The sequence below is a fragment of the Folsomia candida genome, unplaced genomic scaffold (assembly GCF_002217175.1).
Source record: "Folsomia candida strain VU population unplaced genomic scaffold, ASM221717v1 Fcan01_Sc018, whole genome shotgun sequence".
NCBI classification, from domain to species: Eukaryota; Metazoa; Arthropoda; class Collembola; order Entomobryomorpha; family Isotomidae; genus Folsomia; species Folsomia candida.
In genome coordinates this window covers 1382736-1407845 of record NW_019091210.1, presented here as the reverse complement: position 1 = coordinate 1407845, position 25110 = coordinate 1382736, and the positions used below count along the sequence as shown (strand labels likewise).

Below are 25110 nucleotides of genomic sequence, written 5' to 3'. Positions count from 1 at the left end.
GCACGGATATGGACGGAAATGCTAAAGGGCGTTTTTCCCTATCTCCGCAATGTGTTTGGTAAAGTTTACTGGTACTCCGGAGTGGGTGTAACTTTTCACTTAATATTTTGCATTTAGAACAACATGGTAGTGTAGTCCATAATCGTATACGAGAGTAGTCAATTCAAAGTACTGCCTTAACGGCCACATTTTTGGCTCCCTGGCCCATAGTGGGGTGTGGGCGAACAATTACCCACGCAAAACTTCCGATCCCTTCAAGGTTAACTATTTTACAGTTTAATATAAAGTCAGGCAGAGCAGAGTGATATACAACTACACTCCCCGTAATTTGATGGTGTGATTGTTACCGGTCCAACTACTATGCATAAATTATTACTGCTTAGGTTATAGTTTATCATTATCACGCATACACAGAGGCTAAATAACTTTATGTAAATATACTGCGGTAAAATTTAGAAAACATGTGGCGAAAAACGATAGGTACATAGATGGATACAAATATTACAAGGAAAAAATCCGATAATATGTATTTTATGTACTAATGCGAGTGTGGTTCACGGGTGACTGAATTTACCCTAAGGAGTAGAAGGTCACTACTTGTCGGGCCCCGATTTCGATCTCCTTTGGATATGTTGTAGTACTACATGAGTGTAGAAAAAGTGAAGGAGGGTTAGACTCCATGAGCCCATTTACGCCCGCCACACCCCCTCAAGGCGACCAAACCCCCAGAGTTGCCGCACTAAAATCATCGCCAAAAATCGAGTTTTGGTCAGATTTTCAAAAAATTTACGTTTTTGTGATCCCAGATAGTTGCTTTATCATATCCAATAGCAAACTCAACTTTTTTGAAATTTTCAATATTTTCGAAAATTTTCTGACCAAGGGCCACAAGAAGCTGTTTTATTAAAAAGGATAACAACGTCGTCAAAGTAGAGGGTAATTAAGGTAATTAAAATGTTTCCCTGCATGTTGATCTCGTTTTTGTCGATGCCAAATGGAGTTGATCATATTAAACGAAAAAATGTGTTTATTGACAAAAGTGAAAGTGCGACAAGGAAAGCACGGAATGAAAATGCCCACTTGGCCGAAATATATTATTTTGGAGGTCCTCCAAACATCCGAAAGTTCGTAATTGTAGTAGAATAAGTGAGCCATGAAGACAAAGATGTATTCCGTCGTAGGGTCGACAAAGTCTTTGAATTCCGTGGAGAATAATAATGAGAGGTTTGAAATAAGTAATATTTCTGGACGAGGGGATTGTTTAAGATGGTTGACGTTTTGCAGGAGGGAAGTGTTACTAAAATTTAGTATAATTTTAACATTGTGATAGTACGAAAGGGGTAAGCAGTTTTGTAGAATATGTTCCCATTTATCTTCCTCTCCGTTGTTTAGTATGAAATAAAGGTCAAACTTGTCGCCGGCTAAGCTGATCGTAATTCTTATAGCCAGGACGATAAGAGGTATCGAGAAGGGATGCATTTTTTTTGACAAGGCAGATAGATAAGCGAAATTTCTGCAATTTTTTATTTAACGTCATTTCAGTTCGCTGCAAACCACAACAAGAAAAACAGGCCATATAGATATGTAAAGTTACAAATAATGGGATATGAAGATATATATATATTGAGTTGTACGTGCAATAAGCTATAAATTACACGGCAAACAAATACATAACATACACACTTGAAAATGTGGTATAAATATTCACTTTCGACGGAGAAATGTCATACCAGACGGTATTATTGTTTTACCCGATTTCCTAGATTGTACCCATTTGGTTTGGACCATGAACATGCAATCTTTGTTATGAAGAAACAAATTAACGTTGCATTTTCATACCAACGAAAGCAGTTATTTTATGGTAGGCGTTAACTAATTTTCCCAACATAATTGGATTCTTTATAACACGATTTTAAAACATTTTATCATGCAAATACGTGTTACCTAGCGAAATTTAAGCATATATAAAATAACTAATCTACATTATGAGCTTGAAATGTTAGCCGATCTGGCGTTTCAAGATTCCGATCTTAAAATAAAATTGTAAGGATGTCTTACTTAAAATAAAATTGCAATCTAATGTAATTGTAATTTTGATGTGCATATTTACTGAGATACATAATTGGTTAGAGGTGCTGGTTGTTGGAAATTATGATAAGATATTTTATGATTTATAATAAGTTGGGTATGATTGAGATTTTATGTTGAGCATGCCATCTACTGAGCATGCTTCCCTTGTTTTTTACGCAGTGTGAAAAAGAGTCAGTATGAGTTGAGAATTCGAGTTTGTAAGTTGAGTTGTGAATGTGTGCTCAAGTAGCCATTTTTATGTTGAGTTAAAATTACAAAGTTAATTGTTGTAATTATTGTTTGTCTTTGAGTAATTGGAATTAAAGTTGATTATTCATTATTGAAGTGTAGTCAACTCCAATGATTTATTTACTATTCAATCTATCGACCTCGGTTCACATTTTTTTAAGTTAAGTTAATGAGGAGAAACTTTCCTACGGGTAGTAGCCTTGCTTCTCAACAGGTGCTGGTATTACAGTCAATTTCTGGTTAAAATTGCGTAATCACTTTGACATCAACATACTTTGTAGGTTTTGAGCAGAACTTTTCGCACCAATTATTTACTGAGATATGTATAATTTGAATTGGCTGCATAAATTAAATGTCAAGATATATTTCACTGTTTGTTAGAAAAATTCCTGCACATTTATCGTTTGCACAAATGTCTTTGCATATTTGTCGTTTTCACATTTATCTTTGCACATTTGTCTGGCCACCTTGCCGAAGTGCCATGAAAACTCTGCCCTTTTCTGAAACCCTTTTGATTGCACACCTGCACTCAACCAGTAAAATTACGACCGCCACCGCTATAATCGTGGCACATAAACCGAGGACATAAAATAGCGCTGGAAACGCTTCCTCATGAGAATACGAGACTTGAACGTTTGCCTCTTTAAAGTTGGAACTTAATTGAATAAATAACTTTTTCGTCAAATCTGGTCCAAAATCCTTTATACGATATAACCTCCAAATCATCGTTTGGAGTGCTTCCCATCTCCCAGATATTCCAGATTCCGCCAATCTCACAATAAATTTTGATATTCTCGGCGAAATGAAATTGTGGCTGGCAATTGCCATCCCATTAAATACGAAGGGTAGATCGTGCATGCTGTCGACGACTAACCGCTTCCCAATTACCTTTATTAACGAGCTAAATACAATTAACCTGTCTTCCTGGTCGATAATTGTAAAGGTGGAATGAGTCGGAATTTCCGCATCTTTAGTCGTGATGATTTCCGACTTGGAAATGTTGCTCATAATCGCGGTAAGATTAGGGGTTAAGATTACCCGATGAACAAATGTTGAAAGAAAGGTTGCAAATTTATCCCCGCTTGGTGACGGATTTGCCTTAATGGATGCAAGTAGTAGGTAGTAGAGATTCTATTAAAGATACTGGCTGCACGCCAATTGTGCTGCTTGTAATTATTGGGAGATTAGATTTCGCTAAATCTTCCAAACTTCTGGGAACCACGGGAAAGGGTGTAACCGTCAAATCTGAGGTGACTGATCCATGGTAGAAATTTTGCATGAGAATATTGCACCCCAAAAACCATACAAAAAGCATGGGAACAGCTTTTCTCTGTTTTTGTAACGAATTCGCGATATCGCTACCATACTGACTACTCAAAATTGACGTAAATGTTATTAAATCCCGGAGGAATCTGGCACCATATTCTGCCTTGTCTTTAGGCAGATTGCGCATATCCCGGTAAAATTGAATTACAAGAGTTATTACAATGCAAAATTAAGATCCACGTCCAAACATCAAATGGGGTAAAAACGTTCCCAAAACTACTTTCCCCTTTGGGAAATTGTGTGATTATGGAAAATCTAAAACTCTTAAAACTTAGGATGAGTAAAAATTGTGTTCTCCATTTGTAAAAGTTTTGTAGGTTAGCATCATTTAAAACAGCATTGAAAAAAATGATCGATCCAATATTTTTTATCGCAGTATTCCCAATTAATCGTCTGTGTACTGTAGTGAAATTGAGTTGTTTTCCTATCATATAACTCAGACAATATGGGAAAGACTCCGTGGCGTGGAATTTACTTTCCACGCCATGCTGCATTAACCTAACCTAACCAAAACACAATTTATCATGTAGTGAAAATTTGTTACCCTTAAGGGAAAATTTTATTAGTGAGCTACGTGATACATACCATAAGGTTTTAGACAAATATAAGTAATTCGTATTGTACCACGGGGTGTTATTTTATTACTCGATTGCACACGTACTATCGAATTTTTATAGGCGGTCACCTCATTTGATAATTTGACGCATTCGCGAGAGACGAGTTTATTCAACACGGAAAGCCCGTATCGCCGAAAATGGGCACAGTGAGATTTATGCAAATGAGGTGACACGCCTAAATGCGAGGATAGTATACGTTCGTGTCCAGTTATACTCATACATGGTTGGACATATTTGTGCCATTTTACCATGTACGTACTGGTTATGCATGTTCGTCGCAAAGGTTATGCAAGTCAAAAATAATGGTATACAAAATAATGCTAAAAATAGCTTAGGTAAGGAAGGCTAAAAGGAGATAGCAAAATGTTACTGTCGTGTACCAAATACAAAAGGCGTTAGGACATGGTTTTGACGAATTCATACCTTAATTGCGGGATGGTTTTTAGTCGTAGAGATTTCTAACTTTTTTTATGTGAAAGCCCATGTCTCAAACTATAGGTAAGCATATCTGGCTTCCGATTTTGTGTACTCTGCGAAATGAGGCAAGGTCAAATTTGGAGAGGTGTCCTGTTTTAGTTTTCCAAACCAGTGTTCTTAAAAAATGGCGTTGAACAAAAGATTTGTTTATTAGGTCCTGATGCAAAATTCGTCTTTGCGACTACTATCAAGGGACTTAGCATGTTTTTCACTATATAAAACCACTTTTATCTCATGCTTATCTTTTAAGTCCCTTTTGTAGTCTAGCTTCATACTTGTCCTAATGGAATACTCTCGTGAACGCAACTCCTCGACTTTTAAGGCCCCCACATTTTACGACTTTGATGCTAAAAATCCCTAACGTGGTTTTTATCCAAGGTACATATAGTATATTGCACTGTAAGTACTTTTGACATAATTTTGATAAGTGGTTAAACCCCACGGACTGAGTTTTCATCAGACCTTATAAAATTTTTGGAAAAGTTCCCGTCGTTTTCGATGTCGAACTTCAGAAATAATCTAACTAACCAAAACGCAATAATTTTATTATTTTGTCACTTGTACCTTGTAGATAAAATAGTTCTGCAGTAGGGGACACAAAAAGATTAGTAAAATTTATTTTCGAAAAAAATTGATCATTAATTTTCCAAATAAGTTCACGAGTTTTTAGGATTCCGCGACAGCTGATTAGCTAGGGTCGTTCTCCAGAACTGTTTACACAAAATCTTCACTGTTTAATTTAATATTATTTGGGACACTTAGAGCTTTGCCCTCAATCTTCATTTGACCGAGTGGATCCGCTTTCAAGGTCAGCAGGTCAATTTTCCTGTGCACGGTCCGATTTATCAATTTTCATGAAAAAGTATCAGCGACGATGGAGGCCCAACGTTATGTAATTGATGTAGATTCTTTTATTATTACATGCAATGATTATCTAGGGTTGTAATATTAACAATCATTCACCTCTGACCTCATAGGTTATCATGCTATATGAGAAATTCAGTTTGGAAAGTGTTTTTTTGGCTCCTTCCAACTCTGGGGGCACTGGAGGGGGCATTTATAAAGCTATCGGCCTAAAATTTTAAATATATCTTTTTGAGAGTATTATCTTGCAACTGACCAAAAATCAGTTCAAAATTCAACTCCCCGCCAGAGATATTCACCCGCAAATTCGTCAAAACCATGTCCTAACGCCTTTTGTAATGAGACAAATCAGTGTTCATTAAACGGTTTCTAATCGTATGTTGGTCAGCGAATTATATAATATATTACGCTGGTCGGGAAACCTCGAAGTGAGGGATGGGCAATCTAATGATAATTTAATTAGATTAAGTAATCTGATTGGAATGCAGTTAGTATAATTCATAATCCAGTGATCCCATAAGAAATTTAAAATTCTAGATAATCCGTGATCCGTAATCCAAACTACTCATGAAGTAACCATAATGCACATACATATATGTACAAGGGCATCGAGCTGTGTCACTGTCAGGTTGGCGTACTTTCCTCCTTAGCCACGTTCTCATGGTTCCTATGGCTCACCTAGGAAAACAATTGTCGTCACTAGAATACCTTTACCGTGGTATAGACATACATCTACTATTGAATAAATACCATATACAGATGCATGTGTAAAACTTGCACGATATTTTTATTCAACTCGAAAAGGTCAACCCTGCATATTTCATTAAAAATGACATTCGAAGCAGTCACTATTATAAATATACTTGTCGTGCTTGGAAATGAATATTTATAACTATTTATATTTATAAACTTGAAGGCGAACTTTTTCAAGGTAGAGAAATCAGGAGTTCGTTGCAACCATGTTGAAGTAAAAATTCCCAGGATAACAATCAAAGATTAATGCGAGTACACTCGAAATAAATTTGATTAAAATTTGCTCAATTTTGAGTAAAATTTCCACCAATGCAACTATTGAGTAAGATAACTATTGAGTATTTACTGTGATTTACCGATTTTTCTCGTGAGGGAGAAAAATCCTGATTCACGCTTAGCGATTCCATCATAATTTCGTTTAAACTTAAAATGCGTGGGCATTAAGTGGTTTTCTATCGATTTCAAATTGCTCGCACAAATTTTGAAAAATTTTGAAAATTCAACAAACCAGAAATTTCGAAAAATCAAAATTTTTGAAAACCAGATTTTCTTAAGTTACTCAATCGAATTTTCTTAAGTCACTCAATTTCCGCTACAACCGAAATCACGCGTCTTCATGAAAAAGTAAAAATTGTAAAAAATTCGGTTGTGGGGAATTTTGGAATAAATTTTAAGCTAAATTAAGGATTTATCGAAATGCGGTAAATTTTCAAATTTTTATCTGGTTTCAAAAATGCATAAAGATTTTTGCACAGAATTACACTGACTAACTTAAGAAAAATCTGGTTTTCAAAAATTTTAATTTTTGGAAATCTCTAGCTTGTTGCATTTTCAAAATTTTCAAAATTTTCAAAATTTGTGCGAGCAGTTCGAAATCGGGAGAAAACCACTTCATGCCCACGCATTTTAAGTTTAAACGAAATTATGATGGAACCGCTAAGCGTGAATCTTGATTTTTCTCCCTCACGAGAAAAATGTCGCGGTACAAATGGAAATTCTCGCTCACGGATCACGTCATAATTTCGTTTAAGCTGAGCATTACGAAAAATCCCGAAACACGTGTTCAATTATTTGTGTAAGGCTAAACAGTTATCGTTGTTTCGTCAAAATCGGAGCGAGACCGATGGCGTCATCGGATTGTTAGATTTCGATTGTCTAGATCTTTTAAGGAATGGTGAATTGTTTTTACAAACAACGATTTTTCAGTCGGAAAAACAAATAGTGTCCTTTAGTCACTGTTAAAGTTTTGGTTTTATGCATCCCTGACCTTAATGTTAAATCATTTCCCTTCATGTAAGTATTGAGTTTGAATTTTTGTGTCTCAACTTTCCCTTTTTGATGTATTTACAAATGTGTAAATACATATGTAACTATGTTTTACGTAGGGAAATTTATGATGCACAATTACAAAATAACTAATTATTAATAATACTTTACATATAATTCATCGAAGTATGCATATATGCACATAGACAATTTTGCCCAAAAGTGAGTCAATCGGTTCAAAAAATCTCTAAATACGTTTTTTTCGAGTACATTAGGATTCTAGGGAATCTCAACCCCAAGAAACATTTAACATTCATACATATGTACATACATATCGCGTTACATTAGATATGAGTTCATTGTCGACTTAACTTTGTCTACGTATCATTTGCTAAAGATTATAATTAAACATATAAAAGTAGCATGATTAAGTATGTGAATCACGCTACACAGTTTCCCATCCACTCTTGACAGGAAAGTCCACTTGGTACTCGCCACGTGTCCTGATAAACATAATTAAGTCATTCTGATACAGAATATATTAAATTTCCATTAAAATGATATACATTGGATTGCATATGTACATACGTGTGGGGTGTGTATATTCCTGCAAAAACTGGATTCGGACACTGAGCCATACACGTCCGAAAATTTGTCGGATCCAGTTCACGACTTGAACATTGACATCCAACGTAAGCCTTGTGAAAAGTGGCGGGAAACCAAAACAGAGAAAGAAGATGACTACAAGCCATGGTAAAGTCGGTTATAATGTTACAACCTGGCTGCTCACGTCCGCCATTTACTAAAATAAAGTGAATTCACATGAATAATGTTTCCTGACCACTAACATATTAATTTTTAACTTGCGCATAAAATCCACATGTCCATCCAACGAGCTATCACCGCCGATTCCTGCATTAGAGTGATAAATATCGACAAAACTGGCGTCAGTCTGGTCAATTTTCAATTCTGGGAGTATATTGAATAAAGGTCCGGCCGGGTCTAGTCCTGAAGGGGAAAATCAAATAGGGAATTATATATTAGGAAATTTTTTATTGTTTATGTACCTTTTGCTAATACATAGCTTAGCATCAACGTTTTACCATATCGGTAGCACGTTGTTATACATGTGGTGGAAAATTTAATACTGAGGAAATCAATTCCTGTGACAATGCCAATTTTACCACCCTGTCTGCTGTCTAATTGTACTTACCAGTAATTCGTGGCAGTTTTCTGCCTCCCATAATTGCCTGAATTTCACCTCCCACCCGCCCCGCCAGATGTGCTCCGAGTGAATGCCCGACAACATGGATGCGATCCAAATCCAAGTAATTATTATAGACAAGCCAAGCAATAAAATTTGCCACCTGTTTCCCCACCGTATTCAGGTTTTTGATCGCTAGCACGTACTCGATGGGTACGTCGAGGGGAAAGAGGAACTTCCCTGAAAGCCAACTCCAGTCCACAATAATGAAATTGTCGACAACCGATGAGTTTGTGATGGGAATAATGAGCCCTACAAATTTTGCCAATTCAAGTTTCTGAATAAATTTGGGAATTTTTTGTATATTTTTTATTAAGGGTATTCATTATTCATTTGTATCCTTAGTATTCTTCGTAAATAAGTTTCGAGATTTAGTAAAATTTTTACAGAAAAATCATTTTATTACAAACGATTACGATTTGTGCAAAGTTTTTTTTTGTATTTTTTTTTAAAGTATGTATTTTACGATACTAAGGATATGAAGAAATAATGATTCCCTTCATTGTGCATTACTCTCTGAGAAGATGTAGTTGGTCGGACCAATGAATCCGTGAAGAATAAAAACCGTCAATCCTCCCGGTTTTATGAAGCTGTTACGTACCGATGACTCGTCCGCGTACTTAATTTCTTGTTTAAAACTGTAGACATTGTGTATGTATCTTTTTATTTACAAAGTAATTTTAACGTTTAAGTATGTTTGTAGATACCTTGTACTTTGTACTAAATAGAACTTTATTTCGTCCGGATTAAACCCAATTTCAAAAGGAAGCAACAAATTTGCACATAGTGGAAGATTTGCGACAAAACTTAAAACTACTAAGAAGATAAGTTTCATGGTAAGGATTATTTGGTGAAGTGGTGAAGTGGTCGTGAACGATTTGGGAAGTGTCACACGTCTTGCTGACATTTGGCTTAAAACCTGTTAGACTCTATAAAGGTTAATTTGCATACCTATTAAATATATTTATGACTCGAATATGTATAATATCGAGTTTTAATTCATTTAAATACGAGTAGATTTTTTGCATAAAATTTGGACCGGTTTATTAATTGTTTCGTTTGTACATAAATATTCACAGGTGAAAGTCTTTAGGATGAATGTTAATTCAAGTGATTTGGTAGTGTATATATTTATTTATGAAGGTAATTAAATACATTGGAATATTTGATCTCTGTGAGGACTTTAGACTTTGTCTCAAACCCTACACTGTTAAAAATCTGGTGAAGTCATATACGTACATTCTGCGTATTGGTATTGATTTGGTAATAACTTTCTACCGGATTGATACTACTTTGTTTCTTGGCGATAAAATTTGTCATTACCACAACACTACTCCACCGTAATGGTACCGGTAGAGTGATACATATGTACATATCTACTCCGGTTAGTAAAAATTTAACACCAGTGTACATATGGAAATACATAAACGTATTTTCAATAGAAACATATTAATGTGTGTATATGTACGATAATTTCGTACATATGCATTAAGCGTCTGAGAACTACATATGTCCTTAAATATAGTATAATGGTAAAGAAATCCGGGTTCTTGTTAAGCAGAATATATGTGCATATATGTAATATATTGGTACGTATGTATGAATCTCCTATGATAAACCGAGATAAAAATTGCTTACAACCAAATGTATAAATAAAAATCGCATTTCCGGAAATTTTCAAGTTTTTTAGGTTCAAGGGTTTTAACGCTAGAAATGGAAAAAAAATAATCTAAAAATGCTTTATGTCCATACATGTACGAGTTTATCTATATAGTTTGCCGATGCTACTGGAGCGACTATTCCACTCATACAACAATCCATAAACGGAACTGTACCCAAGGTTTTAATATTATACGATAATAAATACTCCGATGACGCACATGGTCACCACGTTAAAATCGTGATACATTATGCAAAAGTCGCACTAAGAATATACACATGTACAATGTTGTCGATTGCAATTATGTATCTCACATTAAAAACTTTTGAACGATTTTAATTTAACTTTATTTATTTATGTACCTGGCTCCGGACTAATCGCTGGCTTTGAATTTTCCAGGAGTCAGTACTTTCTCAGCCAGAGATTAGCCGACAACTTTAAAGTCTTTACACCAGATAAAGATTTGATTCATTTTCTGGCTTAGTTTTTCTAAAACTTTTAGAAAACTGAGAAATGTATAAACCACTTTTTCTCGTTACTTGCATAATAATTAATTCCTGTAACCCTGTCCAATCTAGCAGTACGGATAAATTGGGAAAGAGATTTATGAAAACAGGTGAATCAAAAAAATTATGGATTGTTAATAATTGTTATGAATGCTCGTAACCCGTACTAATTCAGAAATCTTGCAACAAATTGAAGTTACAAAAGTTATGTACACTGTTCTTCTATTTCGGTATTTATTTATAAGATACAAATGTCGTAACAAAATTTTCAGCGTTACGAACTGATTTATGTAACTTTCCTGTATTCGTAAATACTTATTCAAATTTTCATTCAGATCGAGATGGAGGAGTCCAAAATTCGCGAAATTTTGTTAGCATCCCAAAAACTACATGGAATTCGACCCCAGTTTGTCCTGCTCGAGGGAATGCAACTTCACATGGGGGAAGACGAATTAACGAGAAAATAGATTCCCGCGGTGGATATGTTCCCAACTTTTTGGCAGCGCTTCCTCGCGCAATGGACATTTTAGGATTGGGAATTTTATTCGTACGAACGGTCGCGATTGGGACCCAGTTTCCGCTAATTTATCCAATTTTCCTCCCACTCGTTATCCTCTTGTCCATCGGGATTTATTTCGTCCCGATTTAAAAACTGTGTAGAATTTGTACGCATTAGTGCCTATGTGTATGTATATAATGTGTCTACCGGAACGTTGTATATCTACGTATGTATCATCTATAAACGTAGTACTACATACAGTTTTAACCAATTTTACACTCTTAAAAATCTGGCTTTGTTTATCACGAAAGTATTGGTTTCTCAGTGTTAAAGTCGCTACCGTTTGGTATTAAAATTAAACCGGTCGGTAAAATTTGCTACTGATGTGGTAAACATTTCATACCGAGCTATTACTACCGGGTATTATTAATCAATGCCACGTTAGTCGAGTCATAAGTCATAACTACTAGTAACATATTAAGTGAGTTTCGAGCTAATTATTAGGATGGAACTTAACACCGGAACTGGAAGAATATGTCTTTTTATGTAAAGTGAAAGTGTTTACGGGTCAAATCATCTTACTTTTGTCAAGTTGTGAAATTAGGTTATTCATAATAAAAACGTATGTATCTTACTTACAAGTAGGTTATGCATATTCGTATAGTTTAGTCTTTTTAAATACGGCATTTAACACGCATTTCTCCAAGCTCAAAATTATCCAATTGTCGAGGTCAGTAAAAAGAAAAGTCAGTCAACTTAATCGGCTGGTCTAGACGCTGAGGAAAGTTACCAGGTAATTAATACCGCAATTAGAGCCAATCTTCAAGCTAAATCTTTCCCCTCACTATGTTTTTCACCGGTTAGTGTCAATTTCAACTAATTAGCAGCATTAGCAGAAGGAATAAATAAAATATCGAAAACAACACTTGCTACGCCGTTAGCTTTGTATGTATAACTAACTGCATGGCAAATATAACTGAATATCACGTTCTTTTGTCAAGTATACTAATTTGGACTGCAGAAATAAACACGAAGGACACCCATGAATCGTCTAGCTGCCTAGTATTGCGTTGTCCTTTGTATGGATTTCTTGTGGGGCTAATAAAACAACACAATTTCACTTTGTGTTAAACTTAGTGCTTTTGGAGATATGTAAATGGATGCAATCAATAAATCATGTAAATATCTGTATACTAATAAAAAATAAGTACGATTGTTTAATTTGCTAAAAACTCAAAGTAAGAAAATTTGAAATTGACTAGTCTAGCTCGCAGACGGGAGATAGATATATTTGTAATGGATGCGGGACGATATTCAAATATCTTAATTAAGATTATTGAATTAATCTTAATTCAATCTTCAATGAATTAATCTTAATTAAGACAATGTGTGTACTTTACTAATATTATGTACTTGATTTTAAGCTGATGTTGTTCCCTACTTTCGAAGTAGATTTATGACAACATAAAAAAGCGCAATGAAGAAAATTCAATTTTTGCTTCACACTAAATAACATTTTTAAAAATTTATCCAAGGTTGAGTAAAATAGAGGATAGAGTAGAATAGAGGAGACCAACAACGTATGCATGTAAAATTTTTCCAACGTTTTGTAAATTTTACACAACTTTATTTAGATTGTACATAAAACACTGATAAAAACATGATTCGGAACCCTGTTTGTCGTGTATCAGATTACATTCTAATTAATTGTATCCCAAACAAACAAATTATTTTGTGATGACGCACATTGTAACCATGTTCGAAATGGTGATGCATTATGCAATGGATTTCCACTCCCTCGTCTCTTAACTGGCTGATTTCAGCTAATTGTCATGTTTGTTAAAAAATCTTCTCGTATTTGCGACTGTATATTGGACATGCATAAATTATAAGTCTATTGAATTTATGAATGTACATACATAAATAATATTTATCTGCCTTGTCGTCTACGACGAATTTATTTAAGACGAATCAAGTTAATTCCTTTTTAAGATCGAGGCTGAAGTAGAAACCGATTTATTCACGAATAGACAGTTGTTTAAGAAGGTGAAATTTATAATTTGATTTTCGAGAAATTCATCATTAGTTACAATATTTTGTTTCATCTATTTATTTAGTATGCATGTTGGAAACTACATTTTGGCGGGATTACTAATTTTTAACCATTTTTCCAAATGCTCGGACTCAAGTAGAAAAATGGACCATTTTAAAGAAGTTGTACTCCGCGGAGAAGGTGAAACATGTTCATTTTTTGGTATATTTCAATTTTTAACGGAGGAAATTTCAATTTGCAATAATTCTTGTAAGCTATGTATCTTTAACAAAAATTGATTTCCAAAAACTGTACAAATATTGACATATATGATTTCTGAATTTTTGAAAAAAATGTCAAAAGATTGACATATTCACTTTTTCGATATTACAAATGTAGTAAATATCTACTTTCTTAATTACAGATATTACGGGTGGGCAGCGAAACCTCAACACCGAAAAGTTTTCTGCACCAACCTTTCCCATTTGTCCATCGAATAATTCCTCTCGAGATGCGCGTATCAGTAGTCACGAAGTTTTCAATTTCTTAGGAGCACTTCCACGAGCCATGGAAATTCTTGGACTAGGGATTCTGTTCATTCGTACAGTAGCTATCGGAACGCAGTTTCCCCTCCTTTATCCAATCTTTATTCCTCTCGTGGCCATTTTATCGATTGGAATATATTTTATTCCTATTCCCAATTAACAACCAAATTGTTTGCAAAAACTAAGGTATCTACATATTTTAGAACTAAAATTTCATCAAGATAATATGCAATAAAAAAGACGTAAAAAAACTGCGAGAATAGTGTTGATCCAGCGTAGGTATTTACTTTTTAAGTGCATAATTTGTTAGGTGTCCATGCTAATATAAAAAGCATGTTTGAAATTCATACAATTTTCATTTTACCAAAAAGAAATGCAGATTTAAAATAGATTCATGGACCATTCATCATCATTTACATATAATATAGGACAACATTTGTTATAACAAATGTATGCATGTATAATGTAAACTATGTACCTTATGTAGTTTTACCTCGCTGAAGAATATATACTTCACGTCTTAGATTTAATACGAAGTAAATTCATAACCAAAATCTGCCTATTGAACTCACAGACCATGCACCATGTTTGCAGATGTATTTATACCATGCACGCTATGGCAGATATTATTATTTAGGTATTAAAGTTCCAACCGCTAGACATTAAGATTATACAATCCCTAAAAATTTGGTGCCAAGCCAATATGGTAAAAATTTAATACCGAGCTAAGTATTACTATTCCTCAATACCACTTTGGTAGTCACATACATAAATATACCACTGGGTATTTTTTAATACCGGATTTCTAAGAGTGGTTTATGATGCACAGTTGATGCCAAGATATAAACTCACATTTTTTTGTTCATTTTTATGTACCCGCAGGAGGATTATGCAACTTCCTAGGAGAACCTGTACCAGAAACGGTGTGCAAAACCAATTGTTCCATGTTGGAGGCGCCAATGTTCCATTGTCTGAATGGCCAAAAGTGTTGCTTACTGTCAAAGACGGGGGCTGTTGAGACACCCTGAATTTTTAGAGGTGTTAATATATATGTTTCCCAATATTGATGATGTAATATACATTATGTATAAATATAATTAGTAGATAAAACTGCAAGTTACTCGATTAGATACATCACATCAATAAACTGTTTTCTGTTTTATGTAATCAACATAAAAATCTGAAGGGTGAAAATTTCTGAAAACTCGTTTTCGTTCATCTTCTTACATATAATTATAAATTGAGGGTTTCAGAATTAACACTTACCGCGTAGATATGTATTTTAGGTTAAAAAAGTCATCCGTTAGTACAGAATTTTTCCCATTGAATGGGGTATTATTCTGGTTAATTGACGTCTAGCCAAGCCAAGTGGAGAGAACGAACTATTTATAAAATCACTGCCTGAATAGATGACCTTTTTTCTATGGTAGCAATAAATTCCTTCTCTTCGTAAGACAGTCACCATTTACAGACTCACAACTTTTTTGCGAAGTTAAATTCAGTTCAGCTTTGCATGCAGGCTTCTTGCATATTTTATTTAAACATGGTAAAACATAATTTGGGAATTGCGTCCTCTAAATGGGTTTGTTTTTAGTGGGAAAGGTTTAAAAATTTTAACAACGTAAAAATAAAAGGTTTGTCGTCGCAATGTTGGACATGTGAATGACTTAAGACTTTTTTTGTGATAATGGCCCGACGTCTGTTCCAGTAATTGTGTTATGGCCACCTGCTAAAGCACCATGCACATATTTACAAATGTCGGGTCAACGTCGTCAAGACTTCGGTTCGTTCAAAATTAATATGCAATAAAAAATATGAAAGGTTATTTGGCGGATGATTAGTTTCCATGACTTGATATTGTTTAAAAATCCATTATTTTCCAACTTTCACCTGATTTTCAACTAATCTTAAATATATGTAATAAAGGGTTGAAATTCCCTAAATTTATTTGAGTCGAAAAAAAAAAAATTTTCATTTAAAAAAACAGAATAAATATGCATATTTAGTTACACGCATCTCTGTGGATGTGGATGACAAGCAGCAACTTTGGCCATTTGACCTTTAAAAACCTGAGTTTTTTTACATCCACCTGGTAAACAATTAAGTTTTCTGTTTCCGCTAAATTACATATGGATTAAAGGTTTATTTATTTTGATAATTACATGAGTACTTGTGTATGTATCATGTTAACAAGATAATAATGACAAATTTTTTCAGAAACCGTAGCGGTATGAGGATTAATTGTAATTGCTGTAATTGTAATTAATAATAATTGCTGACTCTCTCTGTATTGCTTTCTTCGGAATTGTTTGCATTTACTTCTTCATGGGTAAGGTTATATTAGGTGATTGATTCATATTCGATATCACTATCAAGATCTAATGACAAAAGATAAATTGTTATCCTCTATGAGAGACTAAAATGAATGTAAATTGTTAGGATATTTCGTTTTTATCCAGAATTTACCCAGATTGTAGTTTTATTTTTACTAAACTGGCGATTTTCAACCTAATGAATTATTTAACGGTAAAATAAAAAATCGAGTGGTTTATTTAATAAACAATAAGAACAGAACAAAATAAGGAAAATAAACTACCATCAATGGTGGTGGTGGCCCACCACCTCACTATAACCCTTCATATCCATTTTCCCCACTACCCACCCATTTTCCCCATTTTTTCCATTTTACCCACTGGGCTGGGGATTAAGCTCAAAAGGTGGGTAAAGTAAAACCCTGGAAATATATATCAGCTCGTGAATTTCTAAATAATGTTTTGATTAAAATATTTAATTTTATTCAATTTAGTATAGAATCGTATTGGCAGCGCATTATTATCATTTTGCATACATTCATTTGCAAAAGGCTAGGCGACCAGCGCCGTATATACATACGTGTCCCTGTCACACTGTGTCCCTATACATACATACTTTTATTTGCTCTACAAATGTACATTAAACATATATACATGCACACATGTACGTAATATTTGTACCCGTTTTCACCACTTAAACAAAATATATAAATAGATACGTACATACATATTTACATACATATGTATGTACAAGTTTAAATAATACGCTTATACAACACACCTTTACAAGGATTGCAGTTTACGTTTATCTAGAAGAACAGCAATCGCAACTTTTCCAGTTTGAATCTTTTCTGATCTCGTCACATCTCTCTTATACAACGGCTCCACGAGCTTGACTTCCGGTTCACTTCCATTGCCACTCGTGGAGCAATAAATGCTTGAAGTTTTAATGTACTGTGCTGAAATTGATAAGTTTAATTTTTTAGACTAGATAATCCTACACTGTTAGAAATCTGGTATTTCAGCGAGGTATTTATGGATTTCTCCGTATTAAAGTTACTACTGCTTGGTATTAAAATCATTCCGGTCCGTAAAAATTTGCAACCGATATGGTAAACCTTTAATACCGAGCTATTACATACTAACTAAAACGGCATTTCTTATCAACACCACTTTGGTACGGTCATATACGAACACCGCTTGGTAATTATTACTTTAATACTTTCTACATAAGAGCATAACTTTCAAACAGGGAATGACCATCAATTATGTCACGCAAAAATGTCGATTTTTCAGATCTCTTGTCACGTGTTGCACCCCATTTCCACAGGCGGCGCAAATAGAGATGTCACGCAGAATTTTTACACCCCGCTAGGTCATGACATAATTTATGTACGTTCCCTTAGTAAAAAAATATGACGACTTACTATGATTTTCTACTTCCATCTTCACCCCGACCATTGCATCCCCATCCTCACAGTAGACATTATAATGTAACGTGCTGCCCAAGTTGCAGTCCGGGTTTAAAGCGTAATTCACCTCCCACGGGATAATCCTCGCGAACTGGAGCCCCTTCATCCCATTAAAACAATTCTTCGCCCTGGTCGTTGCCAAATTTGCATGCAAATTCAACGTTGCTACCGTCGTCGTATTGGAAGAGAATGGCATACAGCGCAGCTTAAGCCCCCCTTTCAGACGGTTACTCCCATCCCACTCAATCCTCTTGACGAAGGTGCCACGTGGACATTTCAAATCCACCATGTTTCTCCCACATGATTTCATGGTTGATATTTTATTATCCATGTGACACGAGATTGATTTATAGTTTCTATTGTCCGTCCAAAACCATTGTCCATTAGGGTCGGGTGGATCGTTTTCATAAGCTTCGACGCAGGAGCCGATATCGATTTTGAAGGATGAAATGCGATTACGCAAAGGACCCACGGTCCCGTATCGGTACTGGTCGAGATCGGGGAAATAGGCGCCATTGCCTGAAAGTGAAAGTAGAAATGTTACTTGATATGTACATATTTACACTCTTAAAAAGAAGGTTACCCATTTGAATAGTAAACTCATTCTGAATTCGATATTAAGTAGAAATGTTAACTTGGTGAAGAGTAAAGTTTACTCCGGATTTAGTATGGTTAACTTGATATCGAATTTAGAGTTCATATACTTTTCAAAAGAGTAACCATATTTTTGAGAGTTGGCGGAGGGAAATTTAAGTTTATGACGAACCTCTATACCCGGGGCAAGCCCACATTGTTATTTTTGTCGTACCATGGACCGTGGTGAGAATAGCAAGTAAAATAATGCACAAGTTAGACATGATTGTATTATAATTTTTTTTGCTAGTATAATTATTCTTGCTTGCTACCTCTGAACGAAGGAAAATTATGTATGCCGGATCAGTTTGATTTTATGTACATGCATATGTAAAGACTATGTAATGGAATCAGAATTCCATGAAAATCTGGCTTTGATTGCTAGGATTAACCCGTTATCACACATTCGTTCCAGAAGTGAGTAGAATTGATTGCTGGCATAATATTTATGGATGAGATGCACATTTAACTACGGTTAGGAATGCATAAATACGTTTTAAATCAGTACGCAATGGCGATGGTGTTAAGGGAAAATTAATTGAATTTGGCAGCTTAATCCACAACTTGATCTCTCCGATGCATAGTTGTTCGTCGTATCTACGTGTTATCGTAATTGGGTTTTCTCTCTGATAATACAAACGCTTAGAGTGATATTATCAGATTTTTTTATTAACAGTTTGGTCGAAATCTGAATTCGCAATCGGGATAAATTCGCTTCATCGCTTCTCCGAACTTATTTACGTTATGTATGTACCGTCTCAAGACAAACCTTTCTACAAATCAGGAAATTTACACATTTTAACAATTATTTTTGAATTGTGTTTTCTTCGAACTTGATTTGTAATTTTATATCTTCTACGTTCCGAATGCTTAACACAATTTCAAATTAAACTGCTCAGTTTTAAGAGCATACAGAAGAATGCCAGATGTGCAGAAAAGACCGCTGTACCCGAGTCAAGCTGAGCTATAAATTACTTCTATTTAAAAATAAATTATTAAGCAAACCACCAAAGAATTAATTAATCATGAAGAAATTATGCCAGAAGGTAGAATTCCGACCTAGTTTAGCTTTTCTAAAATAGCTCCGAACTCCGACCTAGTAAATACCATACATTCGGCAATAATCACTTCGCTTGATCACTATGTAAGAGCTCAATTTATTATTATCACACTCAACTAACGTGATAACCATTACGTGACCGTTCTGCTAGAACGCTGGCAACTATGCATATACATAAATGAAAAAAAAACACAGTATATAAATAATGCGTCATGACTCATAGTCGATGACTAATATAGTATGCATTGCGAGTCAAATCATTTGACTCAAATGAGTCATTTAATTCGAAACGATACACTATCTTCAGATTAACTAGTTTCAGATTATGTCGCCTGAAACAAAAAATACTTTATTAAAATTTACGGTTTGTCTTTTTTTAAAAAAAAAATCTGTCCTTTTCAAAGTTGTTTTTGTTTGGCTTATGATGTGAAAATAACCTACAAAATAAAAATATACAATACACCGCTACATATTCTTTATGTCAAATAGTTACTTTATCATGCTCGTTAGTGAATACGCAGGTCAATCGACAGGCCCGTTTTGACCGTCGGTTGACCTGTCACCTTAAGCAGAGGTGAAACATTATATGTATAACATCAACTACTTATTGTGATCGTTTTGTCCGTCCGACCGTCCGCCGTAAGCAGGATATCTCCAGAACGAGTCAACATAATCAAACCCAGTTTTCGTCATTGTGCTTATAACTTTTAGTTCTCGATCGAGGTCGAGCATGGGACTAATCGGACCACACTCCACGGCACCAGCGGGTGTGGTCAAGATTAAATTTAACTTTAATTTTCATGTGGGTTGTCATTTTAAAGGAAATTTGACCGAGATTTCAAAGAACATTAAAATTTTTACCTCATGACCTTCAGGACGAGGAAAAGGGTCTAAAACACATAATCGTCAGATCATATGGCGTCATTTTAAAGGATATTTCAATCATTCTGACGCTACTTTACATTCGTTTGTAAGGGTTTACTTCCCTCTCGCTGCATCAAGAGGAGGTGCCAACTATTTGTACTCAACTAAACATGCCACCGACCCAGCAGCGGTATAATCGCGAGTTTTAGGTAAATATTTAAATATCCCTGGTTAGAAAATTTCAAAAATACTGAACATTATATGCATGCACATGAATACGTATATTTATTTGTATATAGCAGATGGAGTATGCCAAAATAAGGAGGGGTTATCTACTCCTTGGAAGGTTCCGGACGAGAGTACCAAAGAATTTTATGTTTGGGAGAACGGTGAAATAAACGAGCCTAATCCCGAACAGTCTTTCTTCCGTATCATTCTAACATTTTGAACATTATTTTTCACAGAACAGCACAATTTTAATTATATAATCTTTACAGGTGGGTAATTTATGTACACGTTTCACTCAACAATAATATAAGGCTAAAATATCTAATTAATTAATTATTCTAGACACAGTGGCCACATCAACGGAGAATTTATTAAATTTATTACGTTTTGTCAGCTACCTAAACCAAGGATGTTACATATTTATTTATATACAAGCTCTTCACCATTAAAGCAATCAGAATTACGATTAACGTGCTACAATAGATGTCGGAGATTTTCCCATCGTGCCACCAACAGCATCGTGCCCACCCTTAATAGTCCTTGATCTTGTCATATTTCTTAAATAGAGAGGCTCCACGAGTTTGATTTCCTGTCCTGTTTCATTTCCAGTTTTACTTATGATCCACCGGGAACAGTAAATCCGTGAAGTTTTAATGTAATTCGCTGAAATTAGTATTTTTAGAGTCTAATCCGCATATATAATATTTTTTATATAAATAAATTAACATATTGACTCACAATGATTCTCCACATCCATACTAACTCCTATAAGGGCATCTCCACTTTCACAGTAGACATCATTTTCAGACGCGGGGCCTCTGTCGCATTCCGGAGTCATGTCATTATCCACCTCTTGCCAGGTAATTCTATTGAATTTAATCCCCCTCATAGCATGAAGACAGTCCTTCGATGTCGTCGGTGTCGGTGTCGTCGATTTCGTGCAACTCCAATGTCTTATTGGCCGTATTGGAAGAGTATTCCATGCAGTGAAGTCTTAGTCCCAATCTGAGAGTGCCATTTCCATCCCACTCAATCCTCTTGACGAACGTGCCACTTGGACATTTCAGGTCCACCACTCGTCTGCTGCACGATTTCATACTTGATATCCTTTTATACATGGGATGTTCAGGGTCGAAAAATAAAACTATAAAAGGTGACGCCCAAAACCATTCCCCACCTGGTGGATCGAGGTCATAGGCTAGAACACAGGAGCCGATATCGATCGTGAAGGTTGCCACGATATTATTCATGGGGCCCAAAGTGCCGTAAGAATACCTGTCGAGGTCTTCGAAATATGCGCCTTTACCTGTAAGTGAAAAATTGAAGTAATGTTTTTTTATTTGTGGTGGGAATTTAAAACTAGACCAACTTGTGTATGGCAGATTTTCCCACATTGTTACTTTAGTCGTGCAATGGACCGTGGAAACAATAATAAGTACAAGGATGCAGAATTTTTGCATAATTTTATCCTTGTTTTGTTATTATTTTAACGTTGTTGTTTGCTGACGCTAAGTGTGTATAGTGATGAGAAATTAGGTGGAGTAGTTCAGTTTTATAGTTCAGGGCAATGGGTCAAAACTTTTGGCTCGGATTAAATCCCTAAGATTAACATACACACCTTTTATCCCATATAATCCTCGAGATTAGCAATGATTGAAAGCATAATTACGGCATAACATGCATGTGTGGATTTGCATAAGATAATTTAAGTAATGAAGTGATTGTGAGGATAATGCAGAGAAATTATTTAAAATTATTTGAAATTGGGAACCTAATCCGGCACCTAAGCTGGGAATAACAGGATCGATCATTTAGGTAATTGCAATTAGCTTGGTCACTTTTCGTGGTAAATAAACTTGGGATTAATGTTGACACATTTGTTTATGAATTGGATTTAAATAAATAAATTTGTATTATGATTGGATTTGCATAAAAAATCTGATAAGACACAGGTAGATACTCTTGTGATATCGTCGGATTCTTGCATGACAGTTTATTGCGAAACAAATCATAGTAGTTTCGTACCATTGGTATGATACCAACTTATTTACAAGAATTTAAAACGTAATTAACTTGCTTGGAAAAGTGTAGTCAACAATTCTAAAAATCGCTATTTCTGAGGTCGTACGAGATGGACTTCAAATTTCATGTCATCACAACAATTTCGAGAAGCAATAAAAATCACTCAGCCAGATGAGCTAAATTGGTACATACTCTCCATCCGCACAGGATTAAACTTTTACAGAAATTGAGAATTCTAAGAAACTACGCCACTGTCAGTCTCATGTTCCCTCAAATCATATGGACGGGGAACCTTGAGACTGACAGTGGCGTAGTTTCTTAGAATTCTCAATTTCTGTAAAAGTTTAATCCTGTGCGGATGGAGAGTATTTGCCGGTATTGATAAACTTATATATGTATGTACATAACGGCAATTATAACGATTTTACCAAAATCCGACGAATAATTTCCCCTACGAACATTAAACAGGCGGACAAAAAAACCAGACCAAATTGACCTATGTATGTAGCATCGAGCGAATTTGATTCGTCATTTTATAAATCCGACATTTCTGATTAATTGGACATCAGTTTGACTAGCAAAGTCTGCTAGTTTGACTAGCAGCGTTTAGCTGGCGACAGTTATTTCGACATGATTGCTGAATAAAGCTTAAAATCCATTTTCTGCATACTTTATAATACTAAAAGTTTTCATAATTTTTCAGCTTGAAATGAACTCATGCGGAAATCATCACAATGTTGTCTATGCACATATGCATTTGTAAGTTTGTTCAAACAAATTTGGAAATAATTTAAAAACCGGTAGTATCACCTTATAAGTTCGCTTTATGTGGGATCGATTGGCTACACACTCCTACTTGATAACTACGTACCTAAATATGTACATATTAGCCACGCGAAATGATTCATAAATACATATGTTTGGAATTCTAGTGAGTCATTGGACTAGTAATGAATGAATGAATGAACGCTTTATTATACTGGCTTATTAGTACAAGAAATACAAAATTTTATGCTTAACACTAGAGAAGGAGACTCTAAATTAAACATTTTAACAAATTAAAGTAACTTACTTGCCTAGTTTCGTCAGTTTACATCCTCTCTAAGCCAATACTTCTACCAACAAATTAATAATTTAGCAAGATGAACAAACATAACCATCTCGCAGCTCTAAGGAACGCGACAAAGTTGATTGCATACCAAGTCGGGTTAAGTTGTAAATTTAGATACAATACTTGTAATTATTACAATTCCAAATCATTAGCCAATTATAATTTATGTCAACTTAAGCTTATATACTTACTTAAAACTATTTTTGTTGGAAAAATTGCACCAAAAAACCAACCTAATTTTGAAATACAAACCAATTTTGATTCCCCAACCAACCGAGTGGACAGGCAAAAGCCACGTGGTAATTCCAATTTTCTAAAATAAAGACTTAAAATACAATTTTTTGGCTGAAATAGTTGTTCAGCTTGACGATGAGGGATTTTCACACATTTCCAATTATAATCGAAGATATTACCAATTAAATTTATTAAAATTAGAATAAAAATTAAATAAATTTAGAGGAGCTCGTGCACGAGCAAATCCTCCTCGGTTGGCGCGCTGACGGGGAATGAGTAATGATGACGGAAGTTATTTTTAGCATTTCCGGAGTCCGGCACCTAGTATTTTTCCCGTCAGCAAGTTTTGATAACATTTGACAGGGTTCTAATCCGAATTAATGCGACATATTTTAGAAAAAAAACTAACTGCCTAAATATAAGTAACTTATAGGAGTTCCCATGAAATTTGTTATAGTTTTTGTTAAACACGCAGCCAACATGAAAAAGTCCACGTTTGTCATTTTTATAGCTCAATTTTTCATCCTTTTTCACAAGGAGATTTGGTATGCAAAAAGATTATAACATGAGTCTGGATTTTTAGTTATTTAATTATGAAGGCGAGATACGTATGTACATGCCAAAAATACCCATACATCCAAATTCTGTGGACAGTAAAAAATTTCAGTATTTTAAAAAAAGTATCGCAAAGCGCAAAATTTATGCATTTTTGGAAACAATTTTGTACTTTTTTCGGATGCAAATGTCTCTGGGGTTGTTGACACTGATTTGAATTTTTATATAAAAAATGTCGACTATACCAAGGATTTTCCAAACATACGGCCTCCAAATCATAAAAATTTGAATAAGTAGATCCAAAGAAGTCGAGGCGCATCACGGGTTCATTATTTAGTAAATAATTCTGAGCATTTTAATTTGTGGTTAAGTTGTTCATTTAAATTCAAATTAATTTTTAGCTAGGCAATAAAACAAGTCCTTAAGTAATAATTATTAAACCAAAAATTATTTTTATTCAAGTATCTATGTACATAAATGAAAATATTGTA

The 25110-nt window shown here is 34.8% G+C and overlaps 2 protein-coding genes and 1 long non-coding RNA gene across 5 annotated transcripts; 1 reads left to right on the top strand and 2 right to left on the bottom strand.

Moving 5' to 3' along the window:
* Window positions 1-6371: 6371 nt before the first annotated feature.
* On the bottom strand, window positions 6372-9779 carry LOC118438143 (phospholipase A1 2-like). Its single transcript, XM_035857956.1, has 6 exons — window positions 9594-9779; window positions 9400-9524; window positions 8836-9138; window positions 8490-8630; window positions 8211-8424; window positions 6372-8125 (listed from the first exon to the last, which is right to left on the bottom strand). Exons 1-6 carry the CDS (start codon window positions 9719-9721, stop codon window positions 8068-8070), a joined length of 969 nt encoding a protein of 322 aa, XP_035713849.1. The 5' UTR covers window positions 9722-9779; the 3' UTR covers window positions 6372-8067.
* A 1171-nt stretch (window positions 9780-10950) lies between these two features.
* Window positions 10951-15299, top strand: LOC110857319. Of its 3 annotated transcripts, none has more exons than XR_004836604.1 (4): window positions 10951-11162; window positions 11388-13784; window positions 14008-14314; window positions 15011-15299. It is a non-coding gene; the product is annotated as an uncharacterized LOC110857319 (long non-coding RNA). The 3 variants fall into 3 exon arrangements; XR_002548656.2 differs by lacking the exon at window positions 15011-15299 and having other exon boundaries at window positions 11388-13597; window positions 13669-13784; window positions 14008-14388; XR_004836603.1 differs by lacking the exon at window positions 15011-15299 and having other exon boundaries at window positions 14008-14388.
* Window positions 15300-16314: 1015 nt separating this feature from the next.
* On the bottom strand, window positions 16315-18809 carry LOC110857433. Its single transcript, XM_022106027.2, has 3 exons — window positions 18679-18809; window positions 17868-18431; window positions 16315-17399 (listed from the first exon to the last, which is right to left on the bottom strand). Exons 1-3 carry the CDS (start codon window positions 18767-18769, stop codon window positions 17224-17226), a joined length of 831 nt encoding a protein of 276 aa, XP_021961719.1. The 5' UTR covers window positions 18770-18809; the 3' UTR covers window positions 16315-17223.
* Between the last annotated feature and the right edge of the window lie 6301 nt (window positions 18810-25110).

Coding starts and splice junctions, on each gene's coding strand:
- LOC118438143 (XM_035857956.1), bottom strand. CDS start 9,721: ATGAAACTTATCTTCTTAGTAGTTTTAAGTTTTGTCGCAAATCTTCCA. Junction 9,525..9,593: donor TATTTAGTACAAAGTACAAG/GTATCTACAAAC, acceptor CAATGTCTACAG/TTTTAAACAAGAAATTAAGT. Junction 9,139..9,399: donor CAACTACATCTTCTCAGAGA/GTAATGCACAAT, acceptor CAAAATTTGTAG/GGCTCATTATTCCCATCACA.
- LOC110857433 (XM_022106027.2), bottom strand. CDS start 18,769: ATGTCTAACTTGTGCATTATTTTACTTGCTATTCTCACCACGGTCCAT. Junction 18,432..18,678: donor GGCTTGCCCCGGGTATAGAG/GTTCGTCATAAA, acceptor TTTCACTTTCAG/GCAATGGCGCCTATTTCCCC. Junction 17,400..17,867: donor GATGGAAGTAGAAAATCATA/GTAAGTCGTCAT, acceptor TATCAATTTCAG/CACAGTACATTAAAACTTCA.